Below are 20,353 nucleotides of genomic sequence, written 5' to 3'. Positions count from 1 at the left end.
CATTCCACTCCCCTGCCCCCCATTTCCTACCTATAGAATAGAGACCAGGGTTAAGCACCAACACTGGGACGAGGTTCTTTAATAGGAGTAGGAAGGAGGAAAAATAAATAAACCTCATAAATTCAGGAAAGCAAATGATGCTGACCTTCTCTGAGCCTGAGAGGGGTGCCTGCTAGGACCTGCCAGCCCCCAGGCCTAGGAAGAAGGGTGAGCCAGGTTCAGGGTGGGAGAGCACCCAAGAGGCCACTGCCCCTAGTGACTCAGCCGAGCAGCGCGAGGCAGCTTTTCCATTTGAGCCTTCTGTCCCAGAGGGAAGGGGAGGGCCGTCCCCAGGGAGCTGTGAGGTAGTGCCAGGCTCTGCCTCAAGGAGCTGACAAGGCCAACTCAGGCCAGGCCTGATGGGGCCTGGAAGCCCGGCAGAGCTGCTGACATTGGGGCAGGAGGGTTTGGGGCTAGAGCGGAGGTTGCAGGTGGGTGAGTGCAACCCTACAGGTGAGGAAACTGAGCCTAGAGTAGGGTACGGCTGGGTGCTCACTAGGAAAGGCAGAGTGGGGCCAGGATCCCACTTTCTGCCTCCCAGTCCATAGTCTTTTGCCCTCAACAAATATATGACACTTATCTAGAGATGGGGGGTAGGAAGTCAGCTTGAGAAGACCTCTAGGCCCCAGAGAGGTCCTGCCCTGAGGGTGCCTGGGTCCTGTCTCCACCTCGGGCCTGGCTGTTGAGGAGGGGGCTGTAGCATCCAAGGCAGGCAGCCACAGGTTCCCACAGCCTCAGAAGGCTGGGGCTCCTTTCTCCTGGGGGGGAGGGGATAGAGCCACATCCCAGAGAAGGGGCTGAACATCCTTGCTGAATGTCCAGTGGGATGGGGGCATCAGAGGCGGCTCTCTTGGGCATCTGCCTTTGCTACAAGTGGGTCCTGCTCACACAGTTCTCTGGGGGACTCGCGGGCCATCTCAGGCTTGTCTTTGGCCTCCGAGGGGAAGCGGGTCCTGAGGCAGGACCTCACTGACTCCTTCGCCTCTGCCTCCAGACCCTTCATCCTGGCCTCATACTCTGCCAGTGCCTCCTTCTGGAACTGTGGAGACAGCAAGGACCCCTGCCTGGCTCAGGAGAGGCCCCCTGTCCACCCTCACTCCCTGGACAGTGGGAAAAGGAGATGTCCAATATCCTTGTTCATAGTTCCCAGGAGATGGGGGTGAGAGGCAGGGTGGGGGAGTGGTGGAGCCCATGAGAGGCTTCTCAAGAAAGGGGATACCAACCAGGCAGAGGTCTGCAGAGCTGCCTCATTTGAAAGGGGCTCAGGACCCCATAATGAAGGATGATGGTCCCCTTCCCCTACCCTGACTGGCAGCTCCCTGGGGCAGGGCCCATTTACACCCCAGAGCCCATTCAGGTCTGCAGGGTCCCCAGTGGTGACCCTGTTACCTGCTTTTCCATCTCCCGTATCTGTTCCAGACAGGCCGTCTGCTTCTCCTCCAGCTTCTCCTGGTGCCTCTCCAAGCTCTCCGTCATCTGGGTGGGAGTGGATGGCAGGGAATCAGGACAGCAAAGACAGGCAAGCTGGGTCGGAATCCAGCTGTAATCCCAGCTAACTAGTTGTAAGACGTCGGGCAAATTCCTTAACATGTAGGTGGTTTAAAAAATTTGTAAGATATGGATAGCAGCACCTGTCTCACTGGACTATAAGACTACAAGAGACAGCTCGTGCGAGGCATCTGGCAGAGTGCCTGGCACAGGTCAGGACCCAGGAGGTGGGAGCTCTGTTCTGTAGTTAATGATCCCCAGGCGAGCTTCAGGTCCATTCTCTCTTCCAACTCCTTGGCACCTCAGGAAGTCTCACTCCGTCTTCATCCCCCAATCCTCACCGATCCCAGCCTCCCCTGGCCCTGATATGGGCCAGTTAGCACATATCATTTCCATACATGGGAGCTGGCTGGTGACAGACCGCTTCATGCTCGTACCCCAGAACCCCAGGATGTCCTCTTCCATCCCAGCAGCATGGACAGCACTGGACAGTGCATCTCCTAAGGGCAAAGTCAGGGCCTGGGGCCATCCCTTCCCACCCTGAAGAGTGTGTGTGTGTACGTGTGTGTGTTTAGGAAGGACAGAGCCCTTACACACCTGCTTGATCACCCGCACTACTTCCTGGATGTGGGAGTTGTTAATCTCTCTCTTCAACCTGTTGGTGTAATTGGAGTTTTAGAAAAGGGAGAAAACCCCTAGGGAGAGCTGGGTAAGATGAAATCTCCGCAGGGTGTAGGCAAATGAGATATCCAACATAGGGCAGGAACCAGCTGGGAGCAGGCACGGGGACCCAAGGAATATGTCGGGGCCACTGGGAGTCCTGGGACCTCTGAGGGAACCATTTCCCCAGCAAAACATACTGTCCTTCAAGGCTTCCATGGGAAGCCCGTGCAGGAAACAGTGCCACCACAATGGACAGGCTGTGGTCCCAAGGCCTCAGCTTCTTCCCTGCAAACTTGGCTGCCTCCAGGGCTCTGCTTATGTACTGTTGGCCTCCATGTTTTGCCTAAGGAGGACACTCTCTGATCAAAGGTAACAGAGGACAGAGGTGGGATCGGCTTTTTGGAGAGCCAGGGGACAGGTGCATCTTTGGGAAGTGAGTCAGGATCCACTTGTAGAGAGGCCCCTTTCCACCTGAAGTGGGGTCTGCCCAGCCCTGGGCCTCCCCTCCAGGGCTCACCTCTCCTGGGCCATCTTGTCTGTGGTGGTTTTGGTCATGGCCTGGATCTGCTCCAGTCTCTTGGTCTCCAGCTTTTTCTTCATCTCTTTGGTGTCCCTGCAGAAAGACAGGAATGAAGAGGCTGTTTCCTGTGCCTCGAGCCCTTGCTGGGAGGCGAGGCAGGCGAGGGAGGGTCGTACATCTCCGACGTCTCCTTCAGGGCCTTCAGCTCTGCCACCTGTTTCTCTCTGGCCAGCTCCATCATTTTGGAGATTTGCTGCGGGGAGAGGAAGTAGCGGCTTGGCAAGTGGTCCTTTGTTGTGCAGACGGAGTTGGGGGGGGTTGGTTGGTGGGGTGGATGGGGTTGTCGCTCTGCCCGTCCCAGCCACCTCGGCCACTTGCTGCTCCTTGCGCTTCAGAACGCACTCGTACTGCTCCTCGCCCAGCCGCAGCAGCTTCAGCTCCAGCCTGTCCTTCAGCTCCCGCACCCGCGCCTCCACGCCCTCAGGGCCCTTGCCCGGTGCAGCTCCGGTGCTCTCCCCGCAGGGCAGGCTCCTGGGGAGGAGGCCACGTGGGGACAGGGCCTACGATCCTCCGCCGCCAGCTCTGCGGAGGGCAGGGTGCCGCCACGGCCCTTACCTCTTCTTGTGAGAGCCCTTGCCCGGGCCGAGCTTGCAGGCCCTGCCACCACCCGTACCCGGCGGCCCCAGCTCGGCCAGCTGCGCCGCGCCCCGCTGCAGCAGCTCCTCCCAACGCCGCGTGCCGCGCCGCTCCAACTCCTGCAGCTCCTTCTCGTGCCGCCGCTGCAGCTTCACGACGCCCTTCAGCTCCCGGAGCTCCTCCAGACTGGCAGTCCGCGGCTCTGCGGAGGCCGGGGTGAGGCGCGCCACCGAGCAGGCCTCCCTGCCCGTCCAACCCCAGGGAGCCCCGGACCAGCCCCAGGCTCATCCCAGAGATCGCCGGGCTCAGCAGGCCTTACCCGCAGCTGCTTTCATGGCCTCCTCCCTGGCCCCGACCCTGGCTGCTGCAAACGCCACAGGCTGAGCTGGCAGGTGTTTTGGGGGCCCCCTTGGCTCCGTTCGCCTCCCCCACCGCGCCCCTCGGGAGTCGCAGTTGTGCCCCCTGCCCCTCACTTTCCCAGCACTGAGGCACTGAGGTTTCAGACACAGCCCTTCCCTCCCCAGGTGAGAGTTTTTAAAGGGAAGTGCCGGTGGGTGCAGAGATGGAGGTCCTCCCAGTAGGTGTACAGACCGAAGCTCATACCTGCTGACCCATTGCTCGTTGGGGCCAACGCCCCATTGACCTGGCTGGCAACTGGACTCGCCAGCGGGAAGCGCTTCTGTGTAGGGGTGTAGGGAGAGCAGGTTAGGAAGGTGGCTCAACAGCCCTCTCTCCCCGAGTCCGGGTCCTGCCTGAATCCTTTCCCACAGATAAGCCCAAGCTCTGGCGAGCCCCTGGCAGCAGTGCAGGCAACACAGACCTCAGGCAGACCTCCCATGGCCTCCTCGAGCTTCACGGACTTCTTGTCATGAGCATTGAAGAACTTGATGGGATTGGCGAGGGCCACAGTGAGATCTGGGTGGGTGCACAGGACATTACAATATGGTGCATATGGAGATGGGCTTTTAAGCCTCCCCTGTCCTCACCCATTCCAGGATGCCCCAACTGGATCCCACCCTGCTCTGGAGGCTGGCTTGATGAAGAGGAAGGGGGAACAGACAGCCTGGGGCTCCCGGCACACCATGGGCTCCTACCTGCCCAGGCACCAGGTACGTAGTCCTTCATCTCCAGATAGACGAAGAGTGCAGGCATGGTCAGGGGCATGTTGCTCTCGCTGCGCAGGCACAGGTGGTGGTACCCTGTCGGACAGCAGGGGGTGGGTGGTAGGCCGGAGCCTGCTCCTACCAGCGCCACTCACACACACTGGCTGTGTGACTTCAGCCAGGTTACTTTAACTCTCTGAGACTTTCCTCATCTGTGAAGAGGGACTAAGTGTCTACTCGTGTGGTTAGTGAGAGGATGAAGTGAGAATGTGTTATAAGCCCTTAGCACATTTTAAATGCCCATAAGTGTCAGCTACTTGAGAAACTGCCCCAGGTGTTTCAGAAAATTACAGCAATTCTGTTAGGTGGGCAGAGTTCCCACCTCTGTCAGGTTCCTGGAGAGGTACTGTGCCTGCCCTACTCCTTACAATGTGAGGGCTTAGGTAAAGCCTCACTCCAGGCCCCCTCCCAGAAGCTGCCCCACCCTGTGCCCAGGCTCCTGCTGCTGATCTTGGAACAGTGAAGAAGGTCCCCTCTCCTTACCAGAATTTAGGGCATTGATGGGGATGATACGGTGTCCAAGAAACTTGTTGCCTTCCTCCATCACAGCCACCCTGAGAGAGGCCAGCTCAGGCATCAAGATCTGGGGAGCGTTGGGGACATGACAGGCTGGGAGGGGAGAGAGGAGCCAAGCTGCCCGCTTCCCTGGCTCCGGAAGTCTCAGCATCAGTGTGAGAACATGGTGAGAGTCACCAGATTTAGTGAGGACAGACAGAGGGCACACTCTAGGCCAAATACAAAGACATCCCTGCAGCTCATGCTGTGGCTGGTTCCATACACAGGAGGAGGGTTGGATATGCAGCCCAGGGCTGAGGGGACCTGGTGCAGACAGCCCTTGGCAGCTTTGCCAGTGGGTATCCACTGGGGCAAAAGACCCCCATGATCCCGTGGGACCCTCAACCCTGGGTTCACATTTCTGCCTGTAATCCTCACGTGCACATGTGCGCACACACACACACACACACACACACACAGACATACTCTGCCTACCAAGTAAACTTCTGTAAACTTGGGTTTTGCACTCTTGAAACAGGAGGGCCCAGAAGGGTTGGGAAGAGGAGGAGGAAGGTCAAGGAGCTGCCTTGTTTAACTTCCTCTTGTCTGTAAGTAGAGGCCAAGAACTAAGACTGCTGTGCCCTGCCCTAGCCCCACCTTCTCAAAGACAAAGGGCGCCTCCTTCCAGACAGGATTGATGGAGTTGGTACTGGGTGACAGCTTAGTTCGATAGCGCCTCTTGGGGTCCCCAGGAAGGCCAAACAGTTCCACTTCCACATAGGTGCGCACACTGCGTTCTGACAGGAACTGCCCAGAGATTACCTGGGGGTAGAGGTCCAGGGGAGCCAGCATCAAATTCCCCACCCAGGCTCTTCCGCAAGCATCTGGGGCCCCTGGCTCCCTAGAGCTGAAGCATTCATTCTTGGGTGTTATGAAAAACCCCATTCAGCTCTGGCCACGGGTAGAGGCTGTGTAGCCCACGGGTTACAGCTAAGCTCTGAGGACCAGGGTGCTTCCAGCATGAGGGGAAGAGGCGGGCCTGTCACCTCCCTCCCCAGCCAAGGAGGGAACAACGCCTTCCCCCAGGACCTGGGGCTCTGGCTGCCCCGCTCTGCCCACTCTTCCTCCCCTCCCCCACCGCAGCCTCAGCCCTTCCCATTGGTTTCCATGGGGACCAAGTGGCAGCCTCCAGTGCTGAGGAGGAGGCAGTTTCCAAGGCAACTTGCTACTGCAGGAACTGGCTGGGGCTGAAATTTCCAGGATATTGGGGAGGGGGTTGGGAGTGAAGGGAGGAGTGGGCTCCTGTGCCCTTCTACTCAAGACCTCAGCCGCCCAGCCATGTGTCTGCCCCAGGGCCTTGCCGTGATGGAAAGGGTGGTGGCCACCACCACGTCGATGCGGTCCACTGAGAAGGGGTTGAACTGCTTGCCCGGCCGGCGCATGAACTCGTGCTTGAGGAGGTAGCCACTCTGCCCGTTGAACTCAAACACTGCCATGTTCTGCTGCATGGGCAAGTCTGGAGGAACAAGGACACTCAGGGAGGAAGGCCCAGCCCTGGGGCTATGCTCAGTCTCCATTTCCTCCGTTCCCAGCCTTTGCTGTCTGGCGAATGGGGGTGGTTGGGTGGACTCTGAGGATGAGGGCTTCTCCTGCCCCAGTCTGCTTCCTTGGGGTGTCTCCTCTCTCAGGCAGGGTCCACAGCTGGAGGCACCAGGGAGCAAAGCCACAACCAGGCCAAGTGCCTGTGGTGGGAGCTGGGGCAGCTGGGGCAGGCGGCCCACAGACACCTGGGTGGAGCGGCCGGAACCCACGCTGGCACCTGGCATCTTCCCATGCATCACGTATGTGCAGGCACACAGGCACGGCTGATGCATTTCTACCCCCACATGCTTACACACCTGGGCATGCCCCCAGAGTCTACACAAACAGCAGGACTCCCCAGTCTGTTCCAGAGACCCCTCAAGGATGTAAAGGTGGGGGGCACAGGGACCAGGGAAGGATTCTTAGGGGCCTGAGGTGCCCTCACCCATCGTCTGGAAGTTGAGGGCAACCATCTGGCATCCGGCATTCCAGAACATCTGGGGCATGTAGTTGGAGGAGTCCATGCGGGTTCCCTTGGGGTAGATGCGGCTCATCTGGCGCTTGTTGTAGCTGTCCCTGAGTATAGGACCCCGGCCCAAGGCCACATGCATCAGGAGGACCTAACACCTACCCTGGGGGCCCTGTCCCCAGGCCTTCCCCTAGCTCCCCACCCCAGCCAGGGACCCTGGCCATTGAAGACTCAAGGATACTCCACAAACTGCACTGAGGCCTTGGACAGCAGGTCATATGCCTTGAGCTCTGTGAAGGACGAGATGACATAACTTCGGTTCTTTTCTGTATAGAGGAGAAAGGGAGGGGAGGAGTCCCATCAGGCAGCCCCTTCCCTCAGCCTTGGCCTCCCCTTTGGGACAGCTCCCTCTGGCATAGAGATGACTCCAACCCAGCATTTCCACTGAGGTCTGAGGTTTAGGGGCCAACCTCTGAGAGAAATGTATGGATCGCAGTGCCTGCTGGGGGTGAGGGGTGTTCTCCGTATGCATGCACAGGAGTGTGGTGTGTGCCATGCATGTGGAGAGTAAGGCCCACATGCCATAGATGGGCACAGAGGGCATGGGGAGCATGCCAAGCTGAGCCCAGGAGGTCAGTAACATGCTATGCACACATGAAATGTGAACACATGCTTTGGGAGTGAGGTGTGCAAGCTATGGCTGAACGCATCCGAAGAGAGGGGCACACTACGGGTAGTACACACCATGAGTGTGCCCAGGTGGGGATGCAGGCTGTGGGTTCAGGAATGAGAAGTCAGTGCTACAGAAATCCAACTGTGCACAGAGGAAACAGAGGTGCTCGTGTACGGGACGTGCACAGATGGTGAGAGGAACGTAGTGTGCTTGTGTCCAGACAAGATAAGGGTAAATAGCCAGGGTATGCACAAAACGGGGAGGGTGCGAGGTGGGGGTGCTCTGGTGGCTTTCTCTGCCTCCACTCCCTCTCAGGAAGTCTCATGTCCCAGGACCAGGGCTTCTGGGAGCCACAGAGACTGCAGGCAGCTGCAGGAGCCCCAGCCCATCCTGGCCAAGGTGACCTGTCATAATGACCAGCCTGTCACCAACATACTCCAGAGCATTCTGTTTGATGCCCAGTTCCTCACTAGAGAAACTGGGAGCCACTGCCACTTAAGCAAGCCCTTTGTCTGACTCCATGGCTGGGTATTTATAGGCAAGGCCCAAGTCCAAAGAAGGGGGAGATCCCCTTCCTCTTACTAACCCATCGAGCGGTTCGGTCTCGACACAGTCTTCTCCCGAGGCTAGCCTGACCTCCACTCACCACCACCACCCGTGCTAACTTACGGGCAGAGAACTCAAAGGAGATGAACTTGGTGGGCTGAATGTAATTGACTAGGCTGGACATCTCTTCATAAGCCGTCACCTCCAGGCCTGCTGTACCCTAAGGACAGGGGAGGGCAAACAGGAGGATGGTGCAGAGCCCAGGAATGTGGCCCAAGGCCCCCACTTAGGGGGTTCTGTGGTGGAGGATGACAAGGGGGCCTCAGAGCTACCCACACACACCTCATCCGACTGCATCTTCTTCATCTCTTCTTCATCCAAGCTTCCCGACTCCTCCTCCTCTTCCTCTTCTACCTCCTCCTCCTCCAGCTCAGTCCCTTCCTCGCCAGCCCACACTGCCACACACAGCTCTGTCAGCACTGGCTCCTGTGTGGCTGCTCCAGGTCCAGCCCCCCTCCTGTTCCAGATGCTCCCACTAACCCCACCACAGTCCTCCCAGACTCACCTGTGCCCTCGCCTGCAGGGGCACTGGGTGGGCTGCTGCCCTCAGCCTCCCCACCAGGCTCCTTACTGGAGGAGGTAGGGCCAGAAAACTGGTTCTTCTTGTTCTTGATGAGGATCTTGCCTCTGAGATCCTCAGGGCTGGGCAGGGGGATGCCTGGTTTTAGCTATGGAGTAGAGAGCAAGTCAGCACCATCTCATCTTCATGGCGTGGCCTGAGCTTCGTAACACCAAGCGTGCTCCCCCTGCACTCCCCACTCCTCTTGACCTGCCTCTCACTACTTCTCCTCATCCCCATTCTCACCCACATAAATCCGGCTTATTCCTTGTGGTAAATAGACCCATCGGACACTTGTAGTAGCTGTCCCTGAGTATAGGACCCTGGCCTAAGACCATCTGTACCAGGAGGATCTAACAGCCTACCCTGGGGGCCCTGTCCATCACTTCCTCCAGGAAGCCTTCCCTGATCCCCAAAGACCAGATCAGAACTCCCCAGGTGCTCCCATAACAACCACTGGGTTGTAACGGCTGGTTACTTATCTGTCTCCTCACTAGAGGGTAACACACCTGAGGGCAGGGACTGTGTCTTTGTCACTAGCATACCTCAAAGCCCAGTACAGTGCCAGACACATGGTAGGTGACAGGATCCCAGATCCATATCCAACCAAGTGAACCCCAGCATCCTCTGGCAGTGTCTCCCTCCCTAACCTGGTGCCCACCCTGCCTCAGGTCCCCAGGCCCCAGGCCCAAATGTCCCACAGTGAAATCCACTCACTGGGAACTTTTCCAGGGGCTCTGTGAGCAGCATGTCCCCAAAGATCGTCCGGCAGTACTCGGCCATCTTAGCCTGCTGGCGGGGTCTGCAGGGAGCAAAAGTGGGGATGGGGTTCAACTGTTCAACCCCAACCTGATTATCCATCCTTTGTGCCCTTGATGACCCAGATCAGGGACCCAGGAGGTCAGGGAGGCAAGAACTCAAGCAGGAGAACATGGGGCCTTAGGGAGATTGTACTAAGACATGGGAGAAGCTGTAGGCAGTGGCTAGAGGCTGGGGCAGTTGGGGGCCGGACAGTTGCAGACAGGAGTGACAATGTGTGAGAATGTGGCTGAATGGGCCTGGATACGCACGAATCCACATGGTTCTCAAACGACAGGATGATGGGATAGGGGGAGGTCTTAAAGGCACTTTCTGCAATAGCCTCAATTGCTTCCTGGAGGAGAAGGGGACTCCATGAACAGAAGGTCAGCGTTCTGACTGCCTGTTCTGTGATGGCACTTCTCTCCTCAGCCCAGTTTCAATACACACATATAACTGGATGGCCACCATTGGCCCCCAATCCCTTCTGGTCCCCACACTGGTCCGAGGCCTTCCAGCCATTCCTCCTCTCTAGCTTCACCTTCCCACCCCTCAAATCTTCTGGCCCAGAACGCTTCCCTACTGCCACTGCCGCCAGCCTCTGCACCCTGGATCTCACCTTGAAGAAGATGTCTGTGGTCATGGTGAAGCCATGGGTGATAATGGGCTCCTCGTCAGGGGGTTTCCCCTTCCAGCAGTCTAGCTCCACACAACGGCAGCCAGACAGCAGCACCTGGCGGTACATCTCAGCCGAGGAGAGGCCTGAGAACTGGCCGGCTGAGCAGGAGGATGGGGAGGAGGTGAGGGCATCATCCACAGGCAGCCCAACTCGCCCCCACCCCACTCCATCACGGTCTGTGTTATTGTCAGGGCCAGCAGCATGTGGGCGATGCCTGCAAAAGCAGAGGTCAGCACCGAGGTTATCAGGGCCCACCTGTCAGGTAGGTGTTGTGGGAGGAGTTGATGAAGTAATGATTGAGTGGCTGTGCCATGTCGTGGTGGAGCAGCAGCTTGTCGTGGGCCAGCACACTGTTCTCTGGCCCACAGAGAAACCAGACCATGCCCTCAGGTGACAGCTGGCCTGGGATGGGAGATAGCTGTCAGGGTTGCAGCCCTGCTGCCCAGGCAGGACAGGACCACAGGGGACGAGGGCTTCCCTCAGTCCTCACCCCTCTGCACATTGATGCCGCTGGGCTCATACTTGTCGATGAGACCCTGCACCTGGTCAGGTCGTGCTGGTGGGAATAGCAGGGAGTTAAGCCGGGAGTCCCGCTGTTTCTGGTTGATGAATTTGGTCAGGTGCTCCTTTGTCATGTAGGGTTTCGCCTTAGCATGGCTGCAGACCAGAGAGGAGAGCACAGGTCCATATTCCTTGGGCCTGGAGGCTTATACAACCCCCTTGTCCAGTGAAGCCTCCTGATTCCCGGCATGGCAGGTGGGAGGAGAGGATTGTTAGCCACCACCCTTCTCCCATGACCAGCACAACCCAAGACACTCACTAAGAAGTGAAGATCTCATCTATTTCTGGCCGAGGACACAGGCTCATGAGGAAACTCTTGTAGACAGTTTCTGGGAAGTCCTCAGGATTGATGGCATCATTCTGGGGGAATAATCACCTTATTGCCCCTGCCCTCATCTTCTCAGAGCTAAGAACCACAAACTCGGCCCAGTCTGGTCAAGAGGACCTGGTCAGAAGGCAGGCTCAAGGCAGGCAGAAGAGCTTCAAGGACACCGGAGCACCCACTTCTCAAGGCTCTGGTTGCTGAGCAGAGAGCATGCTTAGCTGGTTTGCTCTGACCCTGATTTTGTACAGTGGCTAGTCCATCGGCTGGGGCAGGATCAGAACTAAGTGACCAGAATGAGGTAGTAGAGAGGTCAGAAGAAGTGGTGCTGCTTGCCAGGGTGGTGGGCTGTCTTTTTTAAGTGGAGGACAAATTCTCAAAAAGAAGCAATTTGAATATAAACATATATGCACCTAACAACAGAGCCCCATAATACAAGAAGCAAAAACTGATAGAACTGAAAGGAGGACAAGTCAACGATAAAACGTGGAGACACCAGAAGCACAGGGACAAAGAAAGATTGTCACTTGCATCAGAAAGTGAAAAGATAACCCACAGAATGAGAGAAGATATTTGCAAATCAGATATCTGATAAGAGATAAGTCAATAAAAAGACAACTCAATGGAATGATGGACAATGGATTTGAAAAGATATTTCTCCGAAGAAGATATGTAAGTGACCAATAAACGCACAAAAAGGTGCTCGATATCATTAGCAATTAGAGAAATGCAAATCAAAACCACAATGAGATACCACTCCCACTAGGACAGCTAAAATAAAAGGCAATCACAAGTGTTAAGGGGATGTGGTAAAATTAAAACCCCATCCCACACAGCACTTTGGGAGGCTGAGACAGGTGGATCACCTGAGGTCACGAGTTCAAGACCACCCTGGCCAACATGGTGAAACCCCATCTCTTCTAAAAATACAAAAATTAGCCCAATGTGGTGGTGCATGCCTGTAATCCCAGCTACTTGGGAGGCTGAGGCAGGAGAATCACTTGAACCTGGGAGGCAGAGGTTGCAGTGAGCCGAGATTGCACCACTGCACTCCAGCCTGGGCAACAGAGCAAGACTCTGTCTCATAAGTAAATAAATAAATCCCCATACGATACTGTGACTTTAGAAAACAGTTTGGCAGTTTCTCAAAATGTTAAATATAGTGTGACCACATGATCCAACAATTCCACCCCTGGTGGAAGAGAATTGAAAACATGTTTACACAAAATCATGTACATGAATATTCATAACCAAAAAGTGCAAAAAAACCAAACATCTACCAACTGATGAATAGATGAAAAAAATGTGGTATATCCATACAATGAAACATTATTAGGTGATAAAAAGGAATGAAGTACTAATACATGCTACAACACGGACAAACCTTGAAAACATTCCGACAAATGCATGGGCCTGACATCAAAGAGCACATATTTATGATTTCATTTACTTTACCACCAGAATAGGCAAATCTATAGAAATAGAAACAGAAAGTACATTCATGGTATTCAGGGATTCTGCACCTTTGCCTTACTGCCCCCCCTCAAAAACCATTAGATGTCTTTCAGGATCACATTGGAAGGCTGACATCAGTCTTAGTTTGGAGCAGAGGGTCTGTGCAGGAGAGTCTAACTGGATCTACCTGAACCTACTGCTGCCTCTGGAGCTGTAGCTCCAAGCAAAGCTGGGTCAGTAGCCTCGACTGAGACACAAAGAAAGCAGATAGACAAGGAGGACTTAGCCAAGGTGGGAGCTCAGGCGGCAGGAGAAAGGGAGGGTGGACATGTGCTGGGAGCAGCAGGAGCCCATTCCTATCCCGCCCCAACCCCACACTTGGATCCCTGTGACTGATGGCATCAAGGAGTCACCAACTCTGCAGAGCTGTGACGGGGGTAAATGCTCCTTCTGGGATTCACGTGGGCAGGTGATCAATGGGGGTCTTAGTTTTATTTATAGTGTTCCCAATTCTTACCAGGAGAAAATACTTCCTGGGGTACAGGTTGGGACCCACACAAGAGCACTGGCCAAGCAGGGACAGGGGCTGAGATCTGCTCCCATGGCCAGAGATCTGCTCCCATGGCCAGACTTGAACCCTGGCTCAGGGTCATATCAGCCCAGAGGGCTCCTTTTTGTAATTCACATAAGGTGCCTCATGGGGTGACCCTGCTTACAACTTGTAATCAAAAATTAATTAGTTAACTAAAAGGAAAAAAATGCTTTTCTGTACTGAGCAGAAGTCTGCATCTTGGCAGCTTCCACCTTTGGTTCAGTTCCTCTCCCCGCACACCCCACAGACTTCCAGATCCCGGCAGACTGCCACCTGCCACTGCCGACCTTATCTCGCCCCTCCAGGCTGAAAACATTCACGCTCAGCTCCCATTCCCAAGACTAGACTGAGAATGCACGCCGTTTCTGCTGCCTGCCCTTAACACAGTCCATCAACCACAGCCCAGCACCCCCACCACCCAGGGTAGGGAGTACAGACAAACTGCTTGGATCTCAGTGTCTCAACCCCTTGCCCTGGCTCCACCTTCGTGCTCAGCATCAGTAACCAGCAGCTCCAGGGTTGATCGGCTCTCTAGGCTCTTGGCTGGGGCTGTGATGTCATCTCTGCTCCCCCACCCTCCATTCCCGGTCAAGTTGCTTTCTGGTGGGGACAAGAATACTGGGGGATGGGTGGGGGTGCAGATCCATTCACCTTGCCTTTGGGGAGGTGGCAGGCACTGAGAGCAGCTTCCACCCGCTTGCGGTCAGCAGGAAACATCTGGAAAAAGCTGAAGGGGCAGAGAAAGGCACCAGGCAGAGAGAGGAGTCAGGCCTGGAGAAGAAAGGCTTTTGGAGCCCCTGGAAGCAGGGGGAGGGGCTGGGGGCTCACTTCTTCACAGGAATCTTCCCTTCAGAGCTGAGCTGCATCTTGAGCTTCACGAGGCTGGGGGGGCAGAAAGCAGCCCATCAAGGCCTGGGGCTGGCACACTCACACCAGGGCTCAGACCTTGCAGGGGGCACTTACATCTTGTCCAGGAAGGTGCTACGGGGGGCGTTGGCAGTTAGTGGATGCTTGACTAAGGCCAGTACGTCCTCAGCCCAGACCTGCAGGACCACAGAGAGCAGCGGTCAGGCCCCTGAGCACCCCTACACAGGCCTGTGTCTCTCAGGAGGTCCAGGCTATCCCAGGGGCCCAGACCAGGCCCCGTGCTCCCAGGCACACCTTGCCCACATTCTCCTTGTAGGAAACGAAGTTGTGGAAGGTGAGGTCCACCATGTCTGGGCCGGACACCACCGTGAGGGCCTTCAGCAGGAAGTTGTTGTCAGGAAAGTCCATGTTGAAGACGTCCCGGAGCTTCTGGCTCTGCAGCACGTGGTGACATGGTGAGGATGGAGGTGTGCTCCCTCCCTGCCCAGCATGGCTCTCCCTGGCCCTCCCCTCAGCCACTTGGGCAGAATCCCATTCCCATCCCAGAACCACAGGCCTTAGCATTTTCCTGTCCCTGACTCCAGCAGCTGGGGTGGGACAGAGAGGCCCTGAGGAAAGGTGAGCCAAGGTGGCGGAGTGGGGCCTGGGAGGCCTATGTGTGTTGGCTGCCACTTTTGTTTGAAGATGGATTCTTAGCTCCCAGTCTCAGGGAATCCTGCTTCCCACCAATCCCTTCTTCCAATTTTCCTACCAGCATTAGGCAAACATAGGCAAAAAATAGTCCAGGGGTGGGGGTGTAAGTCAACCCCTCCCAGACAAGCTGGGATACTTTAGGGGCAGGAGCTGACCCCTCCTCCGAGATCCTCGCCATCTCAGCTCACTGGGGCCAGTTCTGAAGCTCAGAGCCCAGGCAAGCCTGGGAACAGCCACTCCCCTTCCATGGCTTTGGGCCAGGGTCCTTGCTGCCCAGCCCAGGAACCATTCCCCATTCTCCAGAAGTCAGGCTTCCTATCCCAACAGGGACACCTGCCCTTGGCCCGTGGAGCTAGTAGCTGTGCTTGAGCCTGGGCATCTTGCCCACCTACCTTGGGCATCTTGGCAAACTTCCCAAAGCGGGTGTCCCGGATGCTGGTGATATCCAGAAACTCCATCTCCTGGGGGTGGGGGGGGTCCCGGTGGGAGCAAAGAAAGGATGTGGGACAAAAAGTCCAGGTCAAGAATGAGCAACAGGGAGAAGGGAGCTTCCACACCCTTCAAATCTTGGCCAACACCTCTGTCTAGATGCCAGGGCTGCCTAGGGCCACCTGGACCCCCCCTTCCCTTCCTTTTTTTTTTTTTTTTTGAGACGGAGTTTCACTCTTGTTACCCAGGCTGGAGTGCAATGGCGCGATCTCGGCTCACGGCAACCTCCGCCTCCTGGGTTCAGGCAATTCTCCTGCCTCAGCCTCCTTAGTAGCTGGGATTACAGGCACGTGCCACCATGCCCAGCTAATTTTTTTTTTTTTTTAGTAGAGACGGGGTTTCACCATATTGACCAGGATGGTCTCGATCTCTTGACCTCGTGATCCACCTGCCTCAGCCTCCCAAAGTGCTGGGATTACAGGCTTGAGCCACCGTGCCCGGCCCCCCCTTCCCTTCCTATGGCCTGGGTTCTCTCTATTCATGGGCATCCTCCTCCCTTCCCCTCTTTCCATTCCTCCCTGGCACAGGAGCTGGGGCCTGCAGTGTCTCCTCTACCATACTGGACCCTCCCCAGCTTCCCTTTCCCTTCCTCCCACCCAAAGGCTGGGGCCTCTCATCTCTCAGAGCCCCAAGCCAACCCACAGCCACAGGCAGAGCATCAGTCTTCAGCAGCGACACTCCTTCCTGTCTCTCTCTCTCTCCCCAAAGGATGCTAAGGATGGAACATTCAGGTAGACATAGGTTGGAATAACCGAATCCTCCTTTCCGGAGCAAACAGCCCCTGCCCACAGAAGAGCCCCTGGAGCCACCCTTCCAGGCCCTTCTGTACTCCCCAGCATCCATGCCTCCACCTTGGTGCTGCCAGGAGGCAGCCCGGCCTCAGTGGATGAGCAGGAGTCCAGAGCCATGGTACACAGGGGCTTTCTCACCTTACTTTGATATGTCCAGTATAAGTAGTAGCCCTTAGGATCCACACGGAGGATAACTGGAGAGGCAACTGTAGTTTCCTGCAGAGAGAAGGAGCCAGCGCTCTGTTCTGAGACCTCAGCCCAAGCCTCCCTGTCCAGGCCAGGGGCTTCAGGGCTCATTATCTTCCCAGGAGGTGCCCATCCCAGTAAATCTGAAGCCATTTCCCTTTGTTGTCTAGAGCTAAGCACTGGGAGAGAGAGGACTGGGGATGCCATTTCTGGAAGAGGTTTCCCCCTCTAAAGCCCAAATAGATGTTTTCCCTTTAGACCCCAAACAGGACCTTGGCACCTACCTCACTTCATAGAGACAGACTCCCTACTACCACCCAGGAGAGCTTGGCACAGCGAGAGCCGAGAGCCAAGACCCCAAACCCCTGCACCAGCACCCAAGACCCTGCACAGTCCAGATGCAGCCTAACCTCCCATGTGCCCCTTCTTCCCTCCATGAACACCTCTTACCCTGTCCGTTCGACTGTCCCATAAAGACACCAAGCCTTCCCCCTCCAAGCCTAAGTGCCCAAACCTCCTCTGCTTGAAATAACTTCAAGGACATCCCGAGCCCTCCCTGCTTCTGAAAAGCCTTCCTGAAACATGATGTAGTAACTGGGGGATGCGGGTCACAGACCTAGAAGCCCACCCAGGAAATCCCTAGGGACTCGCAGACTGCAGGACAACAAGCCTATGCTGGACCATGAGCTTGGTGCTGGGCCCTTGAACGTAGTGTTTGCTGAATGAGCGAATGAATGAATGAATGAATGAGTGAGTGAGTGAGTGAATGAGTGAGTAAGTCTAAAGTCCTGTTCCGCTTGCTCACTGAGCACATAGGCTGCCTTTTATTTTAATGGTCTTTGTATGTGTATATAACAAGATACTAAAATTAAGGTTTCCAGCAAGGCACGATAGTTGCTGCATAAAAAACAGACCAAATGCAGCATTTACAGAGTAAACGATCCAAAAAATGTTCTCAGATCGGGATGTTTAAAGTACAGGGGAAAGCGAAGATTTTGTGGGAAAGCCAATTTTGAGAAAGCTGTGTTGAGAGCTCCATTCCCTTACCTCCCTGGCGGAGAGCTGGAGTGCCTGATCCCCCACCTTAAGCCTAGTGAGGGGTTTCAACTCTACTTGGAGAGCTTTTGTGATTTTTTTTTAATTTTACTTTAAGTTCTGGGATACATGTGCAGAACGTGCAGGTTTATTACATAGGTGTACACGTGCCATGTGGTTTATTGCACGTATCAACCTGTCATCTAGGTTTTAAGCCCCACATGCATTAGGTATTTGTCCTAATGCTCTCCCTCCTCTTGCTCCCCACCCTGAAACAGGCCCCAGTGATCCTTGAAGTTGTGGGCATAACAGACAGAGGTCGAACTCCTGCCCAGGAGACCGAGTGGGCTACAGCGGGCTAACTGTGTGAGGCAGAGCAGGGGGTACTGGCATGTTGGACCAGCCTGCACCCTTGGGACGGTGGATGCCTAAGTACTTGCTGGGGTCCAGGGCGGGCCCATGGGAGAATGGGGGCAAAGGGCCTAAAGCTGAAGATGTGGTTGTGAGTGACACCTAAAATAGAAATGCTGGGGGACTTCAAGCAAGAGATTCCCAGTTGAGGGGGTAGGTCTCCCAAGAATCCTCAAAAATGTCCTCCAGAGAAAGAATAAGCTTTAAGCTTCTTCCAGGCTCAGAAAGCATGAGCCAATTTATGATAGCATCTATTTAAATAGAACTTGGTTACCGCTTCCCAGCTCCCTTCCTGCAGCTCATCCCTAGAGGGGCCTTGAGCAGGACCAGCAGGGAATCCCACCGAAGTCCTTTCCATGGGGCCTGCCGCCTACCTGAAACCATTGCTAGAAGGGGGGAGGGTAGATGTCAATGTGAATAAAGGTTGGAGTTTTGATTACAGCCAGTTTCTGACATCAGACTGGGTTTTGTGATGAAAAGTGACCACTGGGCTGTGCTACCCAAGAGTAAATGTAACGTCTTGTGACCTGGCAGTTTCTTTCCATGGCCAGGAGGAAAGCTTCTCCTACCCAATATATTGTAAAGGGGCCATGAGAGATGAAATAAAGTTGGGAATTACATGGAATTTACATCCTGTGCATTCTGCTTAAGCACAACACACCCATGCCATCCACTAACTGTGCTGAAAGCAGAGCCCCCTCTGGCAGAAGCATGGGCCCTGTGGCTAGGCTTGGGTCATTCCTGCTTGTGCAGGTCGGGGTCCAGGGAACATCCAATGCCCTACATTGGAGAGGGGAAGGGAACAGCCAGATACACAGGTGCCAGCTTAGTAAGAAGGACAAACAGTCCCCCCTCGGCACTGTCCCCCACTCCACTGCCACCCTGTGACCCTCTGCCCAGTCAGGTTACACACTGCCCAGAGGAACTGAGAAAGGCCACTTCGCTTTTCATTCTGAGCCACTTCCCTCATTCCACAGGCTCCTGAGGCATGTCACCTCCATGCCACTGCCATGCCGCTAACCCCACATCACTCCTAGGAAAGCAGGAAGCATCTCACCACAGGGCCCCAACCCATAGTCATGGGCAGCGAGATACCCCAGCCTAGCCCAACCCCGAAGGGCCTAGACCCAGACCCCCTCATCCCAACACCCATCAGTTGGACTAGCCAGGGCTAAGGGCCATCTTCCCTCCCTGACCGAGCCTTCATTTCCCTTCCTGGGACCGGCCCAGCACTCGAACTCTCAGACTGGGCCAGCCCAGCAGCCTCCCCTCCCTGGAGGATCTCCATACTGTTCTCCCCAGCCTAAGAGAATCCCTGGCCTAAGGTAACATTTTCAGGGGCCAGGAGAACCAGAGGCTGGGAGCAGCCCGTGTAGGAAGGAACAGACACAGCAGAGACAGAGCTGCAGGGTGCAACAGTGCCTTCCCCTTCCCAGCGGACACGGAGCAATGCTGAGCCCAGCAAGCGGGAGCAGAAGTCAATCAGTTCCTTCTCAGCCCCCTGGAAACAGAAGCCTCTTAGGTCCAGGGGCCTTTTGTGGCTGCTCCCACAGCAGCTCAGGGGAGAGCAAGGCTTCCCCAGATGGGACAGTGCCCAGTGGATGGAGTGGAGGAGCTGGGTCGCCAGAGCAAGAGAAAGGCTTCTGTGCTAGGAGCAGCGACAGGCTCACTTCTCCTCACCCTGCCTTAGCTCTGGGACACACTTTCCTCCTGTTCTCTTGGAGTTTTGGAGGAAAAGAAATGCAGACCCAAATAAACTACCTCCAGCGACCACCCAGGCAGCCCACCCACTTCTCACACCGAGACACCAAGGCTTCAGCCAGGGACACACACCCTTAACCCCAGGTTTGTTTATCCAGGCAGCTGTGTCAGCCACCTGGCCAAGCCACACAGGCGCCTGGGTCCTAGGAGACATAAACCAATCCTCCCACCCCGGCAAAGCCCCCTAGCAGCCTGGCTCCCACCACCCAGTGCCCCGGGTGCCCCAGCAGCTGAGGCCCCTGCCCCACTTACATCATCCCATTTGATGAAGCGCTCCCCCTGGCTCAGATAGGCCTTCACCTTGGGGGGCAGCAGGACAGGATTCAGCAGAGACATGGTGCCAAGCGTTCCTCTTTCGAGAGGCTGGGCAGACACAGGCAGGCAGAAGAAGGGCAGGAAGGAGGCCAGCCAGGAGGAGAGCCAAGCTGGGCTCACATGGCACCCGTCCCTGAGCTGCTCCAGAAGTCTAGGTGCTCTTATAGCCCCTGGGGTGGCCGGGGCTGAGCTCTAGCCAGAGGCCCATCTGCCTTGTAAATCAGCCTCTTCCCACCCGCCCTGCCTGCCGTGGGGGCCTGTGGTCTCTGCTTCTGGCCAAGGAGGCCAGCTCCTCTTCTGGAAGCCCCCGCCCCCACCCCCACCCTGTGCCTCTCAGCACTTCCTGCTCAAAGCTTCCTTCTCTGCGCTGCTCACAGCCAAGAGGTGGTCATGAGGCCCGGGTGCCTTGGAGCCAGGACCTCTCGGTCGGTCCCTGCGGTGGTCCCTGATCAGATTTGGCGCAGGAGTGCTGGAGGTGGACAACGTGGAGACCTGGAGACCCAGTG

At 55.9% G+C, this 20,353-nt stretch overlaps 1 protein-coding gene across 4 annotated transcripts; it reads right to left on the bottom strand.

Moving 5' to 3' along the window:
- Positions 1-61: 61 nt before the first annotated feature.
- Positions 62-20,151, bottom strand: PLCB2 (phospholipase C beta 2). Of its 4 annotated transcripts, none has more exons than XM_032261165.1 (32): positions 19,785-20,147; positions 16,278-16,355; positions 15,252-15,320; positions 14,461-14,601; positions 14,263-14,342; positions 14,128-14,181; positions 13,951-14,026; positions 11,190-11,290; positions 10,860-11,026; positions 10,625-10,771; positions 10,310-10,467; positions 9,963-10,045; positions 9,610-9,694; positions 8,839-9,001; positions 8,616-8,728; positions 8,397-8,493; positions 7,296-7,380; positions 7,031-7,155; positions 6,366-6,520; positions 5,662-5,826; positions 4,993-5,092; positions 4,441-4,545; positions 4,167-4,261; positions 3,950-4,025; positions 3,666-3,710; positions 3,326-3,548; positions 3,076-3,241; positions 2,887-2,963; positions 2,708-2,803; positions 2,125-2,182; positions 1,429-1,515; positions 62-1,078 (listed from the first exon to the last, which is right to left on the bottom strand). In XM_032261165.1, exons 1-32 carry the CDS (start codon positions 19,866-19,868, stop codon positions 875-877), a joined length of 3,558 nt encoding a protein of 1,185 aa, XP_032117056.1. In that variant the 5' UTR covers positions 19,869-20,147; the 3' UTR covers positions 62-874. The 4 variants fall into 4 exon arrangements, 3 of the variants coding, with proteins under 3 accessions (XP_032117056.1, XP_032117057.1, XP_032117058.1); XM_032261166.1 differs by having other exon boundaries at positions 3,666-3,707; XM_032261167.1 differs by lacking the exon at positions 3,666-3,710.
- Positions 20,152-20,353: the final 202 nt, after the last annotated feature.

This window comes from Sapajus apella, unplaced genomic scaffold (assembly GCF_009761245.1).
Source record: "Sapajus apella isolate SASKATOON/1434 unplaced genomic scaffold, GSC_monkey_1.0 scaffold122, whole genome shotgun sequence".
Classification (NCBI taxonomy): Eukaryota; Metazoa; Chordata; class Mammalia; order Primates; family Cebidae; genus Sapajus; species Sapajus apella.
Note: the sequence above shows the minus strand (reverse complement) of the source record. Positions and strands in the feature narration are given on the sequence as shown.